At 48.0% G+C, this 15,466-nt stretch overlaps 3 protein-coding genes across 7 annotated transcripts in view; 2 read left to right on the top strand and 1 right to left on the bottom strand.

Annotated features, from left to right (window-relative positions):
- Positions 1-18: 18 nt before the first annotated feature.
- RITA1 (RBPJ interacting and tubulin associated 1) lies at positions 19-5,215 on the top strand. 2 transcript variants are annotated; one of them, XM_061602557.1, is made up of 3 exons: positions 19-134; positions 937-1,266; positions 3,158-5,215. In XM_061602557.1, the coding sequence occupies exons 2-3, from the start codon at positions 980-982 to the stop codon at positions 3,678-3,680; spliced, it is 810 nt and encodes a 269-aa protein (XP_061458541.1). In that variant the 5' UTR covers positions 19-134; positions 937-979; the 3' UTR covers positions 3,681-5,215. The 2 variants fall into 2 exon arrangements, with proteins under 2 accessions (XP_061458541.1, XP_061458542.1); XM_061602558.1 differs by having other exon boundaries at positions 922-1,266.
- A 1,252-nt stretch (positions 5,216-6,467) lies between these two features.
- Positions 6,468-12,249, bottom strand: IQCD (IQ motif containing D). 2 transcript variants are annotated; one of them, XM_061602695.1, is made up of 5 exons: positions 12,032-12,249; positions 10,170-10,958; positions 9,060-9,293; positions 8,479-8,550; positions 6,468-6,847 (listed from the first exon to the last, which is right to left on the bottom strand). In XM_061602695.1, the coding sequence occupies exons 2-5, from the start codon at positions 10,851-10,853 to the stop codon at positions 6,572-6,574; spliced, it is 1,266 nt and encodes a 421-aa protein (XP_061458679.1). In that variant the 5' UTR covers positions 10,854-10,958; positions 12,032-12,249; the 3' UTR covers positions 6,468-6,571. The 2 variants fall into 2 exon arrangements, with proteins under 2 accessions (XP_061458679.1, XP_061458680.1); XM_061602696.1 differs by lacking the exon at positions 12,032-12,249 and adding an exon at positions 11,871-11,921.
- Positions 12,250-14,364: 2,115 nt separating this feature from the next.
- The window catches only part of TPCN1 (two pore segment channel 1), a 45,049-nt gene continuing 43,947 nt past the window's right edge, over positions 14,365-15,466 (top strand). For 2 of the 3 annotated variants that reach the window (XM_061603140.1, XM_061603139.1), the window contains exon 1: positions 14,367-15,010. In XM_061603140.1, the coding sequence (XP_061459124.1) occupies positions 14,914-15,010 (97 nt within the window). In that variant the 5' untranslated portion in view covers positions 14,367-14,913. Of the gene's footprint in view, positions 15,011-15,466 lie in introns of all 3 variants that reach the window. The other variant, XM_061603141.1, reaches the window with a different exon arrangement.

Raw genomic sequence — 15,466 nt, 5'->3', positions numbered from 1 at the left:
TCTCGCTGCAGATGGGAACCGGAAATGAGGGCTTGTGGTTGGATCTACTCTTTGGTCAGATAGCTCGTTGGCTGGCTGAAGTGCCAGGGCTGCCAGGGGTCGGGCAGGCAGAGCAATCCTCCCCCAGCAAATCCGTAAGTTTGGGAATGGAGGCGGCAGTGTTTGCGGGCGCTTAAGGGCTGTGCACGGTTGCAGAGCCTTGCAGAGCTTTGCATGTCTCCACCCCGGCTGCCTTTGGCCCTGCGTCTCCCGCAGTTGCATTTTCCACTCAGAGCAGGCTGCGAGGAGGGTGCCTGCGTCTCCCAGGGTAGCAAGGGGCAAATAGATTAGGCCCGGGGAACCTTTAGCCCTCCAGATGCTAGGAGCATTGGGAAGTGCCTTAACCTGAGCCAGACCATTGGTCCATGCCGCTCAATATTGTCTACACTGACTGGCAGCGGCTCTGTAGAGTTTCAGGCAGGAGTCTCTCCCAGCCCTCCCTGGAGATGCCACTGGGGACTGAACTGGGGACCTTCTGCATGCACGGCAGATGCCCTGTCATAGGAATGGGGAACATCAGGCATATGGTCCAAATGTGGTCCTCCAGGCTTCTCTGTCTGGCGCTTGGGTTTCTCCCCAGGCCATATGCCTCACTTCATCCTCCCCCCCCCCAATAATTTTGCCTAACTGGAACGTGCTCTGATAACTTGCCTGCCTGGATGGAGGCTGGAGAGTAATGCACGTAGAAACGTGCACAAAACGTGTACAAAGATAACAGGTAAATTTGTTGCCGCTGGCCCCGCCTGCCACTGACATGTGCCCCCAGAAGGGAATGTGGCCCCCAGATGGGAATGTGGCCCTCGGGCTGAAAAATGCTGCCCACCCCTGCTCTGTCATCTCAGTCTGGCTCTGTATCCACTGCTGAATGGTTGCTTCACACAGATCTTGCTTATGCAGGCTTGGATGGCAGCGCTTGCCGCCGCGGGGCTCCTTTGAATCCATGAAGGCTGCAGCAGCGCTGGGCATCCCGCCCCGCCAGTTCCAGCGCAGTGGGAGAGGAGGCTACAGGGTCAAGGCCAAAGCCTCCTACGTGGATGAGTCACTCTTCGGCAGCCGCGCAGGATGCCAGGACGCAGGAGCAGAGTTCGACCCGCCGTGGATGGATAACAAAGCCAGTTCCCAGAGACCTCTGTTGTGGAGCCCACAGACAACACGGTGGGAAGCAGATGCTGGCCCCTTACAAGCCGCTCCACCAGCCAGCACTCCAAGAAAGAGAAATAAATACAGGTATGGGAGGTTTAGGCCCAGCAATGGTGCGATTTGCCTGGCAAAGTCATGCAGGTCTCCAAAGAGCCTGCGCCCTGCTGTGCTGAATATTTATTTATTTTGAAAACTTACACCATGCTTTTCAGTTTAGGAATGCAGGAAGCTGCTTTGATACCAGGTCAGACTGTCTGGCTCTGTGGCAGATCATGTTTTACGTACAAAAGGTCCCCGGTTCAATCCCTGGCATCTTCAGTAGGGCTGGGAAAGCGTCACTGCCTGAAACTCTGGGGAGCTGCTGCCATTCAGTGCCGACAACACTGAGCAAGATGGACTAAAGGTCTGACTCGATATAAGGCAGCTTTTTGAGTTCAGTGCTGTCAACCCTGACTGGCAGGGGCTCTCCAGGGGCTCAGGAGGAGAAGAGCCGTTTTCCGTCACTTGCTACCTGATTCTTGAGCCTGGGATCTTCTGCATGCAGAGATCGGACTCCACTGCTGAACTTAAGGGCCCCTTTCCATTCTTAAATAAATGCCCCAAACACCTAACAGCAACCATAATAAAAAACATTTTGAAATTTTAATAAAAAATAGTAACAACAAACTGTATTCCAGTCTGCATCTGCACTGGAACAATTTTTAACTGCTATTTTTTATATATGGATTGTTTTTAACTGAGAGCCAGTGTGGTATAGTGATTAAGGTGCTGGACTATGACCTGGGAGACCAGGGTTCGAATCCCCACCCAGCCATGAAGCTCCCTGGGAGACCTTGGGCCAGTCCTGCCTCTCAGCTCAGAGGGAGGCAATGGTCGCCCACCGCTGAATACCGCTTACCATGAAAACCCTATTCGTAGGGTCGCCATGAGTCGGGATCGACTTGAAGGCAGTCCGTTTCCATTTTGTTTTTAACTATTTTAAAAACGCCGTTCTGTTTTATTGTTCTGTAACTGTTTTATTTATGCATTTTATTGTTGTAACCCATCCTGGGACCTTATGGTAAAGCACAGGTCAGAAATCTTAATAGCAGCGATACCAGATAGCAGCAGTCAGAAACAACATAAATGTAACCTCTTAACTGCCAAAATCTAATTAAATTAGAATCTCCAAATTTGGCAAGCATAAATTAAACCAAAATGAAATAGAGGTTTGTTTGAATGATGATAATGTTTAGGTGCAGTCATAAAGAACATACTGGGGCATGCCAGGGAGATTGCTTTGACCAGGCATTCCTGAACTGTGGTCAGGTGGTTCGCTGCATGACTACATTTAATATTCACATTGATTTTTAATTGTATTTTCATTGCTTCTGTTATTCAGTGTATTAAAATTTATTGTATTAAAATTTGAGTTCTACGGAATGCAAATTGTAATACAATACAGTGTAAGAAATAAAAACAATAAAATACAATTTTAGCATGATTTTACTATTTTAGCATCAAGCACTGTGCATGACAATAGCTGCCACAGGCAGAAAAATCATGAAGTGGTCTGCAGAGACCGTCAGCAAGTTTCAAGTGGCTTGTGGGGGGAAAAATGTTTGGGAACCACTGCCTTAGCTAAAGCAGCTCCCAGCGAGTCTGTAATATTTAGCCACAGACAGTAGGATGTTGCTGTTTTGCATTTCCTGACTTTCTGGCATTTATATTACATTTAAATCTGCCAACGGTTGCTCTCGCTTTGGGGTCTCGGAGCTGAATTCAGAGGAGGAGTTCTAATATGTTAACTTGCTGTTTAAATACTCACTTGCCCCAAAACCTCACAACAAGGCAAGCTATATGTGTAAGTAAATCAATGAATAATTTGCCTTACGTTTATGTATGGTAATAGCTTCATGGTATTTAGAATAACTTATTTAGGAGTTGGTCCTTTTGGCAGTAAACCTCTCTCTGTCTCTCCCTTCATTTCTCAACGAAGGCTGAAAAGTCATACCCCGTCCTATTGCGACGAGACCCTGTTTGGGTCAAAACTGGAGGGACAAGAAGAGGCGGCTCACTGGATGGCGAAAGGAGGTGTGTCTAAGCTCTGCCCTTTGCTTTGGACTCCGCCTTCCGCTGCCAGAGATCAGCCAGCCCTTTCCCCTCGCCCACAGGAGACGCTGCCGAAAGCTCTGCACGCCCAAAGGAAAGATTCCTTTGGAGCCCAACACGGAAGAGAAAACTCTTTTTGGAAACATCCTGAGAACTGTTCAGACAGCCGTGACAGCCAGGACCTGCTGGGAAGGGCCCGTTCCCAGTCTCTTATCCATCCCTATAGTACTTCTGATAGAGTCCAGCCACCTGTCATCAAGCCAAGGACATACATGGAGCAGGATCACCGATGTTCAGTGGCCTCCCCGGGTTATGTATCCAGACCATCTTCTAAGGGTTTGCCCGGGTCATTGTCTGCCAGGGTAACAAGAGTTACCAGCTCATGCAAACCCAAGCCTCCCTGGAAATAAAAAATGGCTGCTCTCATAGATGCAGCAAGCAAAATGCTCACCAGATGGTCGGAACGTGTGCGGAGTAGCTGTGCTGGGGATTGTTTGCCTCTTGTTTGTCCATGTTCCTTACGGCAACTCTGCTGATGGACCAACTCGCAGTAGCAGTCTTTCCCTTACCCGGGTGTGTGTGAGATGGGTTGGGTGCTAGTCAAGCAAATAGATGCGAGGGTGGTTAGGACGCAAAAAGGCTCATGGCTCCCTAAAGCAGTTGTATTTCCACAGTTTTGGACAGCCAGAAAGCAGGGTGAGGTGGGAATGCTCTTTCCCAAATGAAAGGTCGCAGCCCCTCTCCCCAGGCTCGGTCTGTTACAGGGAAGGGAAACTGGTGGCCCTCCAGATGTTGTTTGAATTGCAACTCCCATCAACATTCCCAGTGGTTAGGGATAGCAGGAATGCTTGTCCAACAATATGTCGAGGGCCACAGGTTCCTCTTCCCTGGGCTATGTAATGCAGGGGTAGGAAACACGCAAGGGCTGAATTCCCTTAAAGCAGTGTTTCTTAACTGCTGAGGCATTAGGTGGGCATATGAAGATCTTGGGGGCAGGGGGTGTCACTGTTTCCAAAAAAAAAAGTACAATATAAGTAATAAGACGCAGGTTTGCCGTTTGGGTGTGCTCCTGGACTCAACCTTAAACCTGGAGGCCCAGGTTTCTGCGGTGGCCAGGAGTGCTTTTGCACAGTTAAGACTAGTGCACCAACTGCGCCTATTCCTGGAGTCGTCTGATCTGGCCGCAGTGACACATGCCTTAGTTACATCCCGCTTAGACTTCTGTAACACGCTCTACGTGGGGCTGCCTCTGAAGACTGTTCAGAAACTTCAGTTGGTGCAACGAGCTGCAGCCAGAATGTTAACTGGGGCTGGTTACAGGGATCATACAACTCCCCTGCTGCAACAGCTCCACTGGCTGCCAGTCTGTTTCCAGACACAATTCAAAGCGCTGGTTATGACCTATAAAGCCCTATACGGCTTAGGTCCAGGCTATCTGTCAGACCGTATCTCCCTATATGAACCTGCCTGGGCCCTGAGATCTTCAGGAGAGACCCTTCTCGCAATCCCAACACCTTCACAAGTGTGGCTGGTGGGGACACGAGATAGGGCCTTTTCGGTGGCTGCCCCTAGGCTCTGGAACTCCCTCCCTAGGGAGGCAAGAATGGCCTGCTCTGTACAGTCCTTCCGCCGACAGCTAAAGACTTTTTTCTTCCGGCAGGCCTTTGGAACTGAAGGCTTTAAGGGTAGTGATTGAAGAGGATGCTGTATGGTATTGTCTAACTTGTATGCTTTTAAACTGGGTTGCAGTATTTTAAGTGTACAATTGGTTTTAACATCTTAATAGTTTAATTCTGTTTTAATGCTGATTTTTATATGTTTATATGTTTTATATGTCTATATGTTCTTAATGATATGTACTTACTTTTATCTGGAAGCCGCCTTGAGTTTCAGTTTGGAAAAAGGGCGGGGTATAAATAAAGATGATGATGATGATGATGATGATGATGATGATGATAATAATATCTGAATAATTTTAAAAAAAATTATAATCGCTTTGAGCTATTTTTATTATTAGGCCCCACATTTTATCATTAAAAGCCATGATATTTCACTCCTCTTGAAAATTAAAATTGAGAGGAGCTGTCTTAGAGGAGAGTGATCAGGGACTGCACAGTGTAAAGTGAACACCCCCACCGCCTCCTACACCTTCCCCCAAGGTTGAAAGAGCACCCCTGCCACGCAACAAGGAAGCCTTGGCCTGTAAGGAACTGAAACGTGGCTGCAGTTCCAGGAGATCCATCTGCAGAGTGGGCAGCTAGCACGCTGGAGAACTAATGTGGGGGACTTTGCCCCATCCTAGTAACCACTCTACCGTTATCAAATTGTACTTTGAATATATTGTGAGCTGCCTTGACAACTTGGGTTAATGGTATGCACGTACTTCTGGATATCCTCCCTGGACACACTGGCATCACATGGCCTGAACCTGGAGGACAGTACAAACATCACTTACCTTCTGCAAATGACGCCCCTCTGAGCATTCCACCCTCAAAGCTCTATAGCTGCCACCTTGGTAGCAGCATTTCAACATGCACTGGATGCAATTTTAATGTACGGTGTGGAGTTGCCCACACGTCCATCCACACATTGTGTGCAAAGATAGGGGCTCCCTTTCCTCATTGGGCTTCCTCACTTGTGAAAGGTGAGCCCCTTTCTCAGCGCCCAAAGAGGAAACGTTGCAAGGAGGAGATGACCAAGCACACTCTTCCTCCATTGCCAGCTGTAGTCGCTAGAGGGTTGAACCCAAGGAGGCCCGGGTTCAGGCCCCTGCTGCACACGTGATGGTTACTGGGTAGCCTCGTGCAGGTCCTGCCCCCCCCCCCCAGTCTAACCTATTCTGAGGATAAAAAGCTGAACTTTCTGGGCGAAGGATAAGGATACAAAGGAAGAAATGAAGCGTTTTGCCCCTCGAAGCCTCAACCATGGTTAGATCCAGTCAGAATAGTAGAGTTAGGAGGGGCCTATAAGGCCATCAACTCCAACTGCCTGCTCAATGCAGGAATCCAAATCAAAGCATTCCCGACAGATGGCTGACCAGCTGCCTCTTGAACGCCTCCAGTGTCGGAGAGCCCACTACCTCTCTAGGTCATTGGTTCCATTGTCATATGGCTCTAACAGTCGTGTGCAGAACTGTCCCGGTTTCTATTCAAACCCAGAGAAAAGGGAGAAATGGCCCTTTTACCACTTTGCCTTCATGGCTGATAACATTTATTACTGAACAACAGACCTCCCCCCGGGGAATGGCCCAGGGTGGGCTTGCCTGGCTGCCTGTGGGCAGAAGGCAGGAAGAGGAAGAGGCTCACTTCTTCCCCGCCTTCTTCCCCTTGCCCTTCTTCTTCCTCTTGGTCCGCAGCAGCGACCGCACCAGGTAGCCCTTCCACAAGGCCTGGATGAGGGTGGCGGCTCGGACCAGGATGGCCAGCTCCTTCTCGGCCTTCTCCTTCTGCTCCTGCTTCACCCTCCTTTCCTCCTTGATTTGGCTGTACTCTTGGTCGAGCAGGGCAAACTTCTCCCTCAGCTCGGCCAGCTGTTCCTTCTCCACCGTGTAGACCACCTCGATCTGCTCAATCTCCTCCTGCGGGGTGGAAGACAAGGGCCTGGTGTTGGAGCAACTGCCTCGTCATCTATGGAACTTACCTTTTAACAGATTCTGAAACAATTTCTGGGGCGGAACGCGCATTAGTCCCTTGCAGCAAAAAACCAACAAAAAGAATCTTGTGGCGTCTTAAAAAGTGAAACGTTAAGGTTGTATCCTGCTCAAGAGTACACCCATGGAAACTGATGAACCAAAGATTGGCATGCCCATTAAAGGCAATGGGTCTACTCTGAGTAGGACTACCACTAGATACAACCCTTAATCTTTAAGGCTGGGGGCACTATGCCCCCACCTTAGCACTTGCCAACTCCTCCTGCCCCTCCCCATTTTCTAAAAAAACTAAGGTAGTTTTTATCTTTAGGGGTGTTTGTGTTTGGTGGGGGTGCCTGCCTTTTAGCCTGTGCTTTGTTTTCAGGGGGGGGGAGTTTTGCCTATTGTTTGTGGGGAGACGGGCAGTTCTGAGCATCAACACCTTTTTAAACTGTGAAATGGAAATTCTGTGGTGCCCATGACCGTTTCCAAATGTGCCTCAGGGCTCAAAAGAGTTGCAGACCTCTGCTTTAAGGTGCCACAAGACTCTTTCTTAATTCTGAGCGATAAAAGAACTGGGGGACCAGTGGCTCTGCCTACGAACCTGTTCCCACACAAGCCCAGTCCAACCAGTCTGAGCAGCAAAAAATGTCTTGGCAAACCTCTTCCTGTTGTAGCCTGGAGACCGGTGGCTCTGATGTCGGTAGGGCACTGAATCCACTCCGCGTTTTAGTCCGAACTTTCAAGGAGCTGTCCACAGTGTTGCAGCATTATGTACCAAAATGAGGCACTAGCAAAACAGGAACCGTTTTGAACCTGAATTTGGTTTCCCTGATAACCATCAGCTAAAAAGATGCTAAGTCAGGGACAGCCAGCATGGTGCCCTCCAGAAGTTGTTGGACTCGGACTCCCTTCAGTCTCAGCCAGCGTGACGAATGATCAAAGATGATGGGAGCTGGAGCCCAGCAAGATCTGAAGCACCACAGATTTCCCAGCACTGGATTAGGGAGACTTGTCTGTTTACGTTTTCAAGAGCCGTGTGGATTTCCCACTGTCCCAGATCCTCAATTCTATCTTTATGCTACTTCCAAGAGCTCTGAACTTTCAAGTTTATCTTGCGCCTAAGGAGATCTACGCAAGATCACTTACCACGGTTCTGCATAGGATGCGTGGCAAAATTCTTCTGACCACTTGACAGGATGACACAGGCGACAAAGCTCCCTCAGGGTGAAGGCATTCACCCCAGGAGATCTGTACAAGCCCACATTCTGGCTTAGAAAAGAGGTGGACTGAAGGATGCTTTTGTCGCGGTTCTGTTAGCCAGACCAGCATTGCCAGACCAATGCTGAGCTCTTCCAAATAATTTGCGAGGAGACTGAAACAGCTTGGTTTCCAAGGTAATGTTGCAATCACAGAGACAGGAAATGGAACCAAGCAGACGCAAGAAAGCCGGGACAATCATCCCACATCAGAGCCCTGGAAGGTTTTGCTGTCTGAGGTTTGTGAAACGACATCTGAAGGGGCACCATAAACAAGGCAGAGAAAAGGCTCAAACTGTATGCCCTGGTTAACGACTGTACCTGCTTCTCTATCATCTCAAAATCGTACTTCTGGACCCAGTTCTCTATTTCCATCTCCACTTTGTACTTTTTCTAGAATAAATGAGAGAGGAAAAGCATTTTCAGACAGAAACCAAAGATAAATATTTAAGCGGGGGCAGCCTGCTGTATTAGTAAATTATATTTACCTAGATCAGGGATATCACTGCTTCCAGTTGAAGGCCATCAGCAGCCCCCCCCCCGGCCAGTTTTAAGGGTTCAGATATTCTGGGCCTCGTAACACAATGGTCCAGTTCACAGTACATGCTAAGCCAAACCTTGTCATAGGAAGACTGCGTCAAACTGCAGGCTCCCAAGGAGGCAGCCACTTTGCTTCTGCCCAGACTTTTTTTTACTGTGCCCTGTGGTTGCCGAGCTAAAGCCAAGGCCTGACTTGTGGCTAAAGGTCTCTCGCCATTAACTTGGTTACACCTTGTGGTTGGTGGGGAGAGAGCTTAACCATGACTACCAGTTTGGACGACATGTGAAGCCAAAGAAAGCACGGGATGGCAACCTTTGGATCTCCAGAGAATTCCTCTGATCTCCCTCCATCTTTCACTTACCTTTCGGAGAGCATACTCAGACTCCCGGTCTTCAGCAATGAGGGCGTTGAGCTGGGCCCTCAGCTGATGCAGCTCCTGCTGCAACCTGGTGCATTTTGTCTGAGACCCACGCAACTCCGTCTTCTGCTGCTTCTCCGCCTCTGTTCGAGTGCGCTGGATTTGGTTTTCAGAGAACTTGGACAGATTGTGTAAGTGGGTTTTGAGCTCCTTGATTGCAGCATTCTTCCTGGAAATCTGAAGACCACCAAGTTGCTCAGTGTACAAACACCGAGTCATTTCAAAACACGGCACAGATCATGAGAGCTACTCTTAAAAACGCTGCTGAACACTTGGGAAGTAGAGACCAGCCCCAGCAGAAGCCTTCTGGAAATCCTTCCCCACCAGCTGGCAGGAGTTAACCTAACCGAGTTGCCAGAGTTTTCTACAGTCTAATCTGGAGTGGAAAACCTTTTTGGCTCTGAGGGTCAGATCCTTATGGGATCATGGCCTCATGTGTCTAATTTGACAGGTGGGCACGGCTGCCCACCTGTCAATTACCTGACATAACAATGACTTGGGAGCTTGAGTGCTTTGAAGTCCTGAAGTCGGGACTTCAAAGCACCATGCAGGGCTTGAAAGAGGTGAAGCCTGCTTTCCCTTGCCAATGCACAATGGGAACATGCTTTAAGGCTCCCTTGTGCACTGGCAGCTGTATCTCCACCTGCCCCACTCCTGATGTCACATATGATGTCAGATGTGGGGCAGTGGGCGCAGTTTGAGGAAAAGGGCCTCATGGATCAACTCATTATACCACACTGCCTCTGTGGTAGCCATGCCTGACCTTGCCTTTTATGTCTTAAATTAAGTATAATTCTTTCCCTGAGCCCACTTCCTGGCTTACCACTGGAAACAAAAGTATAATCCTTCCCCGGCCCTCCAACACTGGAATCAAGGGCGTGCTGTTTACTGCCATGGGCACTGGGGTCAGGTAGTGGCTAAAGCAGTCTTCACCCCATCTGATACCTTCCAGATGTTTGGGGCTACAACTCCCTTCAGGCCCACCCAGCTGCGCCTTACAGGCCTGTTATAAGTATCCCAATTACCCACTCCATCCCCCACCCCATCTTGTACCTCATCATCGCGATTCTGGATTGCTGCTGTCAGTTCATCCTCCAAAGCTGCAATCATCTCCATGTTTTTCTTGTCTCGCTGGGCAATTTCATACATAAAGCGGCTTTTTTCTTTATCTTCCAAGGGGGTAGTCAGAAGTTTCTCAAACAGGAACCCTCTGAGCTCCAAAAGGCCATTAATAAACTCTGTGGAAGATGGATTCCTGGAACTGGCAACCTCTCTTACAGCCTGATAAGCTAAGGGGTTGGCATAAAACAGGCGCATGATATTTCGAACAGAAGATCGCAAGCCTTGTATGTGCAAGGCAAGGTAACCATCCGGATCCTCAGCCCCAAAGAGGCCCCCTTTGGCAGTGCCCTTACACAAAACCCCTTCTTCATCCAGGCGGGCAAGCGTGGCTTCCATAATGTTTGAAAGCCGCAGATGTTCCTTAAGGGGCCCTGTAAGTTCGGGTCCCAATGATATGCTAAATTCCTCAAGATTCTCAAGAATGTAAGTGAACGTACTGACTAGCTCCACCTTAAAGATGGTCTCATCCAGGACAGATATGATCCTCTTGGTCTCAACCGTGGATAGTTTGGAACGACCAGGATCTAGGATCTTCAAGGGCATTCTGAGATTCAGCCTTCTGGATGTACTGGAATCTACAGCCTCGTAAGACAGTAGGACTACTTTGGTTGCCATGTTTTCGGCTTGGAAACGTCACAGAATATGCTTTCAGCTCTGCAAGCAGCTTTGGTTTTCTATACTAAGCATCCAGCAGCTTTAACACTTCCAGCACGTCAATTTCTGTGGGCAAATTGATAAATAACAAAACCAGTTGATTACAGAATTAGATTAAGGATGCATAAAAGTAACTTGACTCGAGTAAGGGATTACCTGTGTGGTTGTGGGAGAAGCAAAGCCTATTTGTCATTTGTGGTCCTCACACAACCCAGGAATAATGGGGAAATACGGTGCCATAAATGTACTAGACCAGACATCCTGGATCTGGGTGAGTGTGCAGGGAGTATCAGGTAGAAGGGTGGAAAGGAGAAGAGCTATGATAAAGGGATGGTTTTGAGTCTGCAGAAGGTGGAGGAATGCTTTCTGGACTGGGCTGGAGACGGATGGGCAGTGGAGGCTGCTCCATTAGGGTGCATGGGACACTGCCCTACCAGCTTCTGAGTAAAAGTGCATAGACTTATACTGCACATAAATAAAATAAATATGAACATCAGTTTCCCAGGATGACCCAAAGATCTAGCATTATAAGAGAAATAAAAAACTATGTGTATAATCTTACACACCTCTCTCATTACCACTTCTTAGATCATATCCCACTAAACTCAACAGGACTTCTGAGTAGACATGAATAGGATGGCAGTAATCACTTCCATAATAATAATGATAATAATAATAAAATTCATTTCTGACATTTCTAACCCACCCCCTCCTCCAAGGAGATCAAAGCTTTCTTCCCCATTGAATCCTCACAACAACCCTGTGAAGTAGGCTAGGCTAAGAGATGCTGGTGACTGGCCCTAGGTCGCCCAGAGACCTTCCTAACTTTGTTTATTTTGGTTATTGAATTTATAGAGCCACCCATCAGTGAATATCTCTTTTCAAGGAAAACAATATTTAAAATACAATATATAATAATTAAGAACTCGATAAGCACCGTAGGCTTTCCTCACAGGGATTTTATTCCCTTAAACTCACCCCAAACAAGCCCTTTTCTCCCCACCCCAAAAAGGGTAGCTTTTTAAAAACAAAGAAACCACCAAGGCGAAGCTTGCCTGTCGCTTGGCAACCCTGATTAACGTGGTGGTGGGAGTGCAGACCAACTAGGGAGGGGGCGGGGCTTGATGGGGAGAACTCACCAATCACAACCTTGAATTCATGTTTACTTGCTCAGTCGTAGTAACGTCACCAACCATCGCACAAAGGGCTGTCCAATGGAAGGGCGGGAACTGTCCGATAAGCCTAAAATTCTTAAGCCGCCTCTTCGCTCCTTCAAGGTTCCGCAAGCTTATAAAGAGACCAAAGATGCAATATAGCTATACCTACGTTCAGAGCTTGGAAAGGTTACTTTTTTTGAACTACAACTCCCATCAGCCAGCTTGGCCACTGGGTTGGGCTGATGGGATTTGTAGTTCAAAAAAGTAACTTTTCCAAGCTTTGCCTACGTTTCAGGTTCCCTGTCGACCATATGGGGAGGTTAACCATAAGGGAAAAAGAATTAGAGCGACACAAATACGCTTGAATGTCGGGGCAAAAAACTCTGATGCTATAATTTTCCCGTTATAGTAGATAGCAAAGGAGGGTTTTTTTTACGACTCCGCTCTATAAATTCTGTAAGGAAGCAGAGTGGAGTAGCTCTATCCCTTGGAATCTCTACGGTGACAGCTTGGGAGGAAGTTCAATTTTAGAACGGAAGTGCCATAAGTACGGGCGATTATGTCTGACTCCGACATTTTTCTACCTCTGTGCTATAGAGTCACCATACAAAGAATGGGAAAGGCATACCATTCTCTGCTTAGCACTCATAGGTTAGGAGGAGAAAATTTGCTTTATGCTCCTCGCCACCTATATGGCGGCGTTGAAACATGGAGTCCGGAAGTAGTAGGGTGCGAGTCTTAACTCTATGCCAGATCCTCCAGAACAAAGGGGTGGGACCAATAGGAGGTATTCATCACCTATCAGAGGACGGGTCGGTTGGGTTATACGCATGCGTGTACGGCGGAGTTTAAAAGTGTCCCGGCGTACCTCGGGCGAGAATGCGCGCTGATGATTTTGTTGTAGAGGCAACAAGCTGAGGTTATAGAGGTACGGTACATCAGCAACTTCCGGTATATTTCTGCTAATATGCCGCCATATGACAGTTGGAGGCAGCAATTATGGACTTTGAAGCTGCAATGCTATGCACACTTACTTGGGAGTAAACACCAATGAAACCAATGGTATTTTCTTCTGAGTAGTCATGTACTGGATCTTGCATCCCAGCACCTGAAATTATCACACAGTCATACTGAGCATAGATAGGATGCTGCCTTAGACTAAGTCAGACCAGCTCAGTATTGCCTACAGTGACAGGCAGCAGCTCTCCAGGGTTTCCAGCTTTACTTGGAGATGCCGGGGATTGAAGCCGGGACCTTCTGCATGCAAAGCAGATGCTATACTTTTTTCTGGGGACTGTCCATTATCAAGATGATGGCTGCTTTTTAGAAATGTTATAATTTTGTTGGTTTGAATTCTTGTAGATTGTGTTGTTTTGATTTGTATTTATGTTTTTCTCTTTGTGTGTGAGCCGCCTTGGGGGCCTTTTTGGCCGAAAGGCGGCCTAGAAATAAACAACAACAACGTACTTCTGAAAGCAGATGGTACAGCAAACAAAATTGAAATTTAAATACTACAAGGAAAGAAAAGTCAAGAAGACTAAAATAATGACAGCAGAAGATTTATGTAACTTTACAGCTGACAACGAGGACATTGAACTTGTCAAGGATTATCAATACCTCGCACAGTCATTAACCAAAATGGAGACAATAGTCAAGAAATCAGAAGAAGGCTAGGACTGGGGAGGGCAGCTGTGAGAAAACTAGAAAAGGTCCTCAAATGCAAAGATGTATCACAGAACTGAGACCTACTCAAGAGTAGAAAGGAATGACGCTAAAGTTTAATCCCTTCCCCTCAGTTTCAAGGGGTCTGCTCTGAGTTGGAGTAAGATTGGATGTAACCTAACATGTTGGTGGTGGAGTTAGGAGGGGGAAATAAAAAATTGACTGCCTGCCAAGGATGACACTCCCCCTCCCCGCTTCTCATCTTACACAGGTTAAGGGAGGAGGAAGTTAATTTTTTTTATTTATATCCTGCCCTCCTCGCAGCAGAAATTGAGGGCATGCAAAACCCAAACCCAGCAATTCATGCAAAAAGTGAGACCCCCCCCTTCCAAGTGGGAGCCAGAGGGGTACAAAATCAAGACCCAACAGTGGCTGCAAAGGGTGACCCCCCGCCTTCCCATTACACCGGTTGAGGAGCATGCACGATCCATCCCTGCTTGCGAAGGGAAAGCTGACTGATGACTCCCCCAGTTTATTCTGCCGATCGAGGGAAAAGGGATCCCTTGCAAAATCAAGGAAGCCTGCAATCTTAGGGCTTGCCACTTCTCTTATACCAGGATAGAGAGGATAAATTAAATCCAGCTGTGATTGCAAGATGCGTCTCCCCAAACCACCCGTCCACTTTTGAAATGGACCCTGTGTTCGCCACTGCACTGGAAGCCAGGAAAAAGACTCTAGTAGCCGCGCTGTTGGTGGCGGCTGCTTCCAGCCGTTGGGGGCTTGTCCTAGGCCAGATTATAGCAACATCTGTTTAGTTTACATTTACGCACTGCCGCCTCAGCACACTCTCTCTTCGCCCCGCCTCCTTTTCCTCCAGGGATCATCTTCCTTCCCAAGTCGGAAGAGCTGCTTGAGGTCAGAAACAGACGGCAGCTGAGTTTGGGACGCAGCAGCAGCAGCAGCGGTTTGGCACTAAAAGTGAATGACTTGACGCTCCTTGCAACAATAACATCTCTTGCCTGCAGCCAGGGTGTCTGCCCGGGCCTCCATGTGGGCCAAAGTTCCCAGGAGATGGGTGCCATTGCCCGCTGGACAGTTTCAAGTCTGGAAGATGTACCTGATCTTTGACCAAGCGGCGACAGGGAGCTGGATTTAAAGTGGGATTTCCTGGACCAAAGTAGAATTTATTGTTGAGTGCTGGCATGGCTGGGAATCCGGAAGATGACGATGTCCCCCTTATGCTCACCTTGGATGAGAGCAGAAGTCATGGCTCTGAGCAGGAGAGGCTACCCATTGAAAGTAAGCTCGATTTCTCCCTCTCCTCCCCCCCCCCCCTTTCTTTCTTCATCGGCCTACGGTACAGTTTGGATCTGCTGCAGGAATGAATGTGTTGCTTTGCCTGATAGGAGGTCTGAATTCTTGCAAACAAGAAAAAAAGAGGCTCTTTTACTGGTGGGGCAGCCGCCCCTTTTAGAGCAGCTTCACACAGTTGTTTGCTTTAAAACAACAACAAACATGATGCAGTTGTATAAATCTATGGTGCAGCCGCATTTGGAATACTGTGTACAGTTCTGGTCGCCTCATCTCAAAAAGGATGTTATAGAGTTGGAAAAGATTCAGAAGAGGGCAACCAGAATGATCAAGGGGATGGAGCGACTCCCTTACGAGGAAAGGTTGCAGCATTTGGGGCTTTTTAGTTTAGACAAAAGGCGGGTCAGAGGAGACATGATAGAAGTGTATAAAATTTTGCATGGC

The sequence above is a fragment of the Rhineura floridana genome, chromosome 19 (assembly GCF_030035675.1).
Source record: "Rhineura floridana isolate rRhiFlo1 chromosome 19, rRhiFlo1.hap2, whole genome shotgun sequence".
NCBI lineage: Eukaryota > Metazoa > Chordata > Lepidosauria > Squamata > Rhineuridae > Rhineura > Rhineura floridana.
The sequence above is the reverse complement of the archived record's forward strand: the minus strand, read 5'-3'. Positions and strand labels throughout refer to the sequence as shown.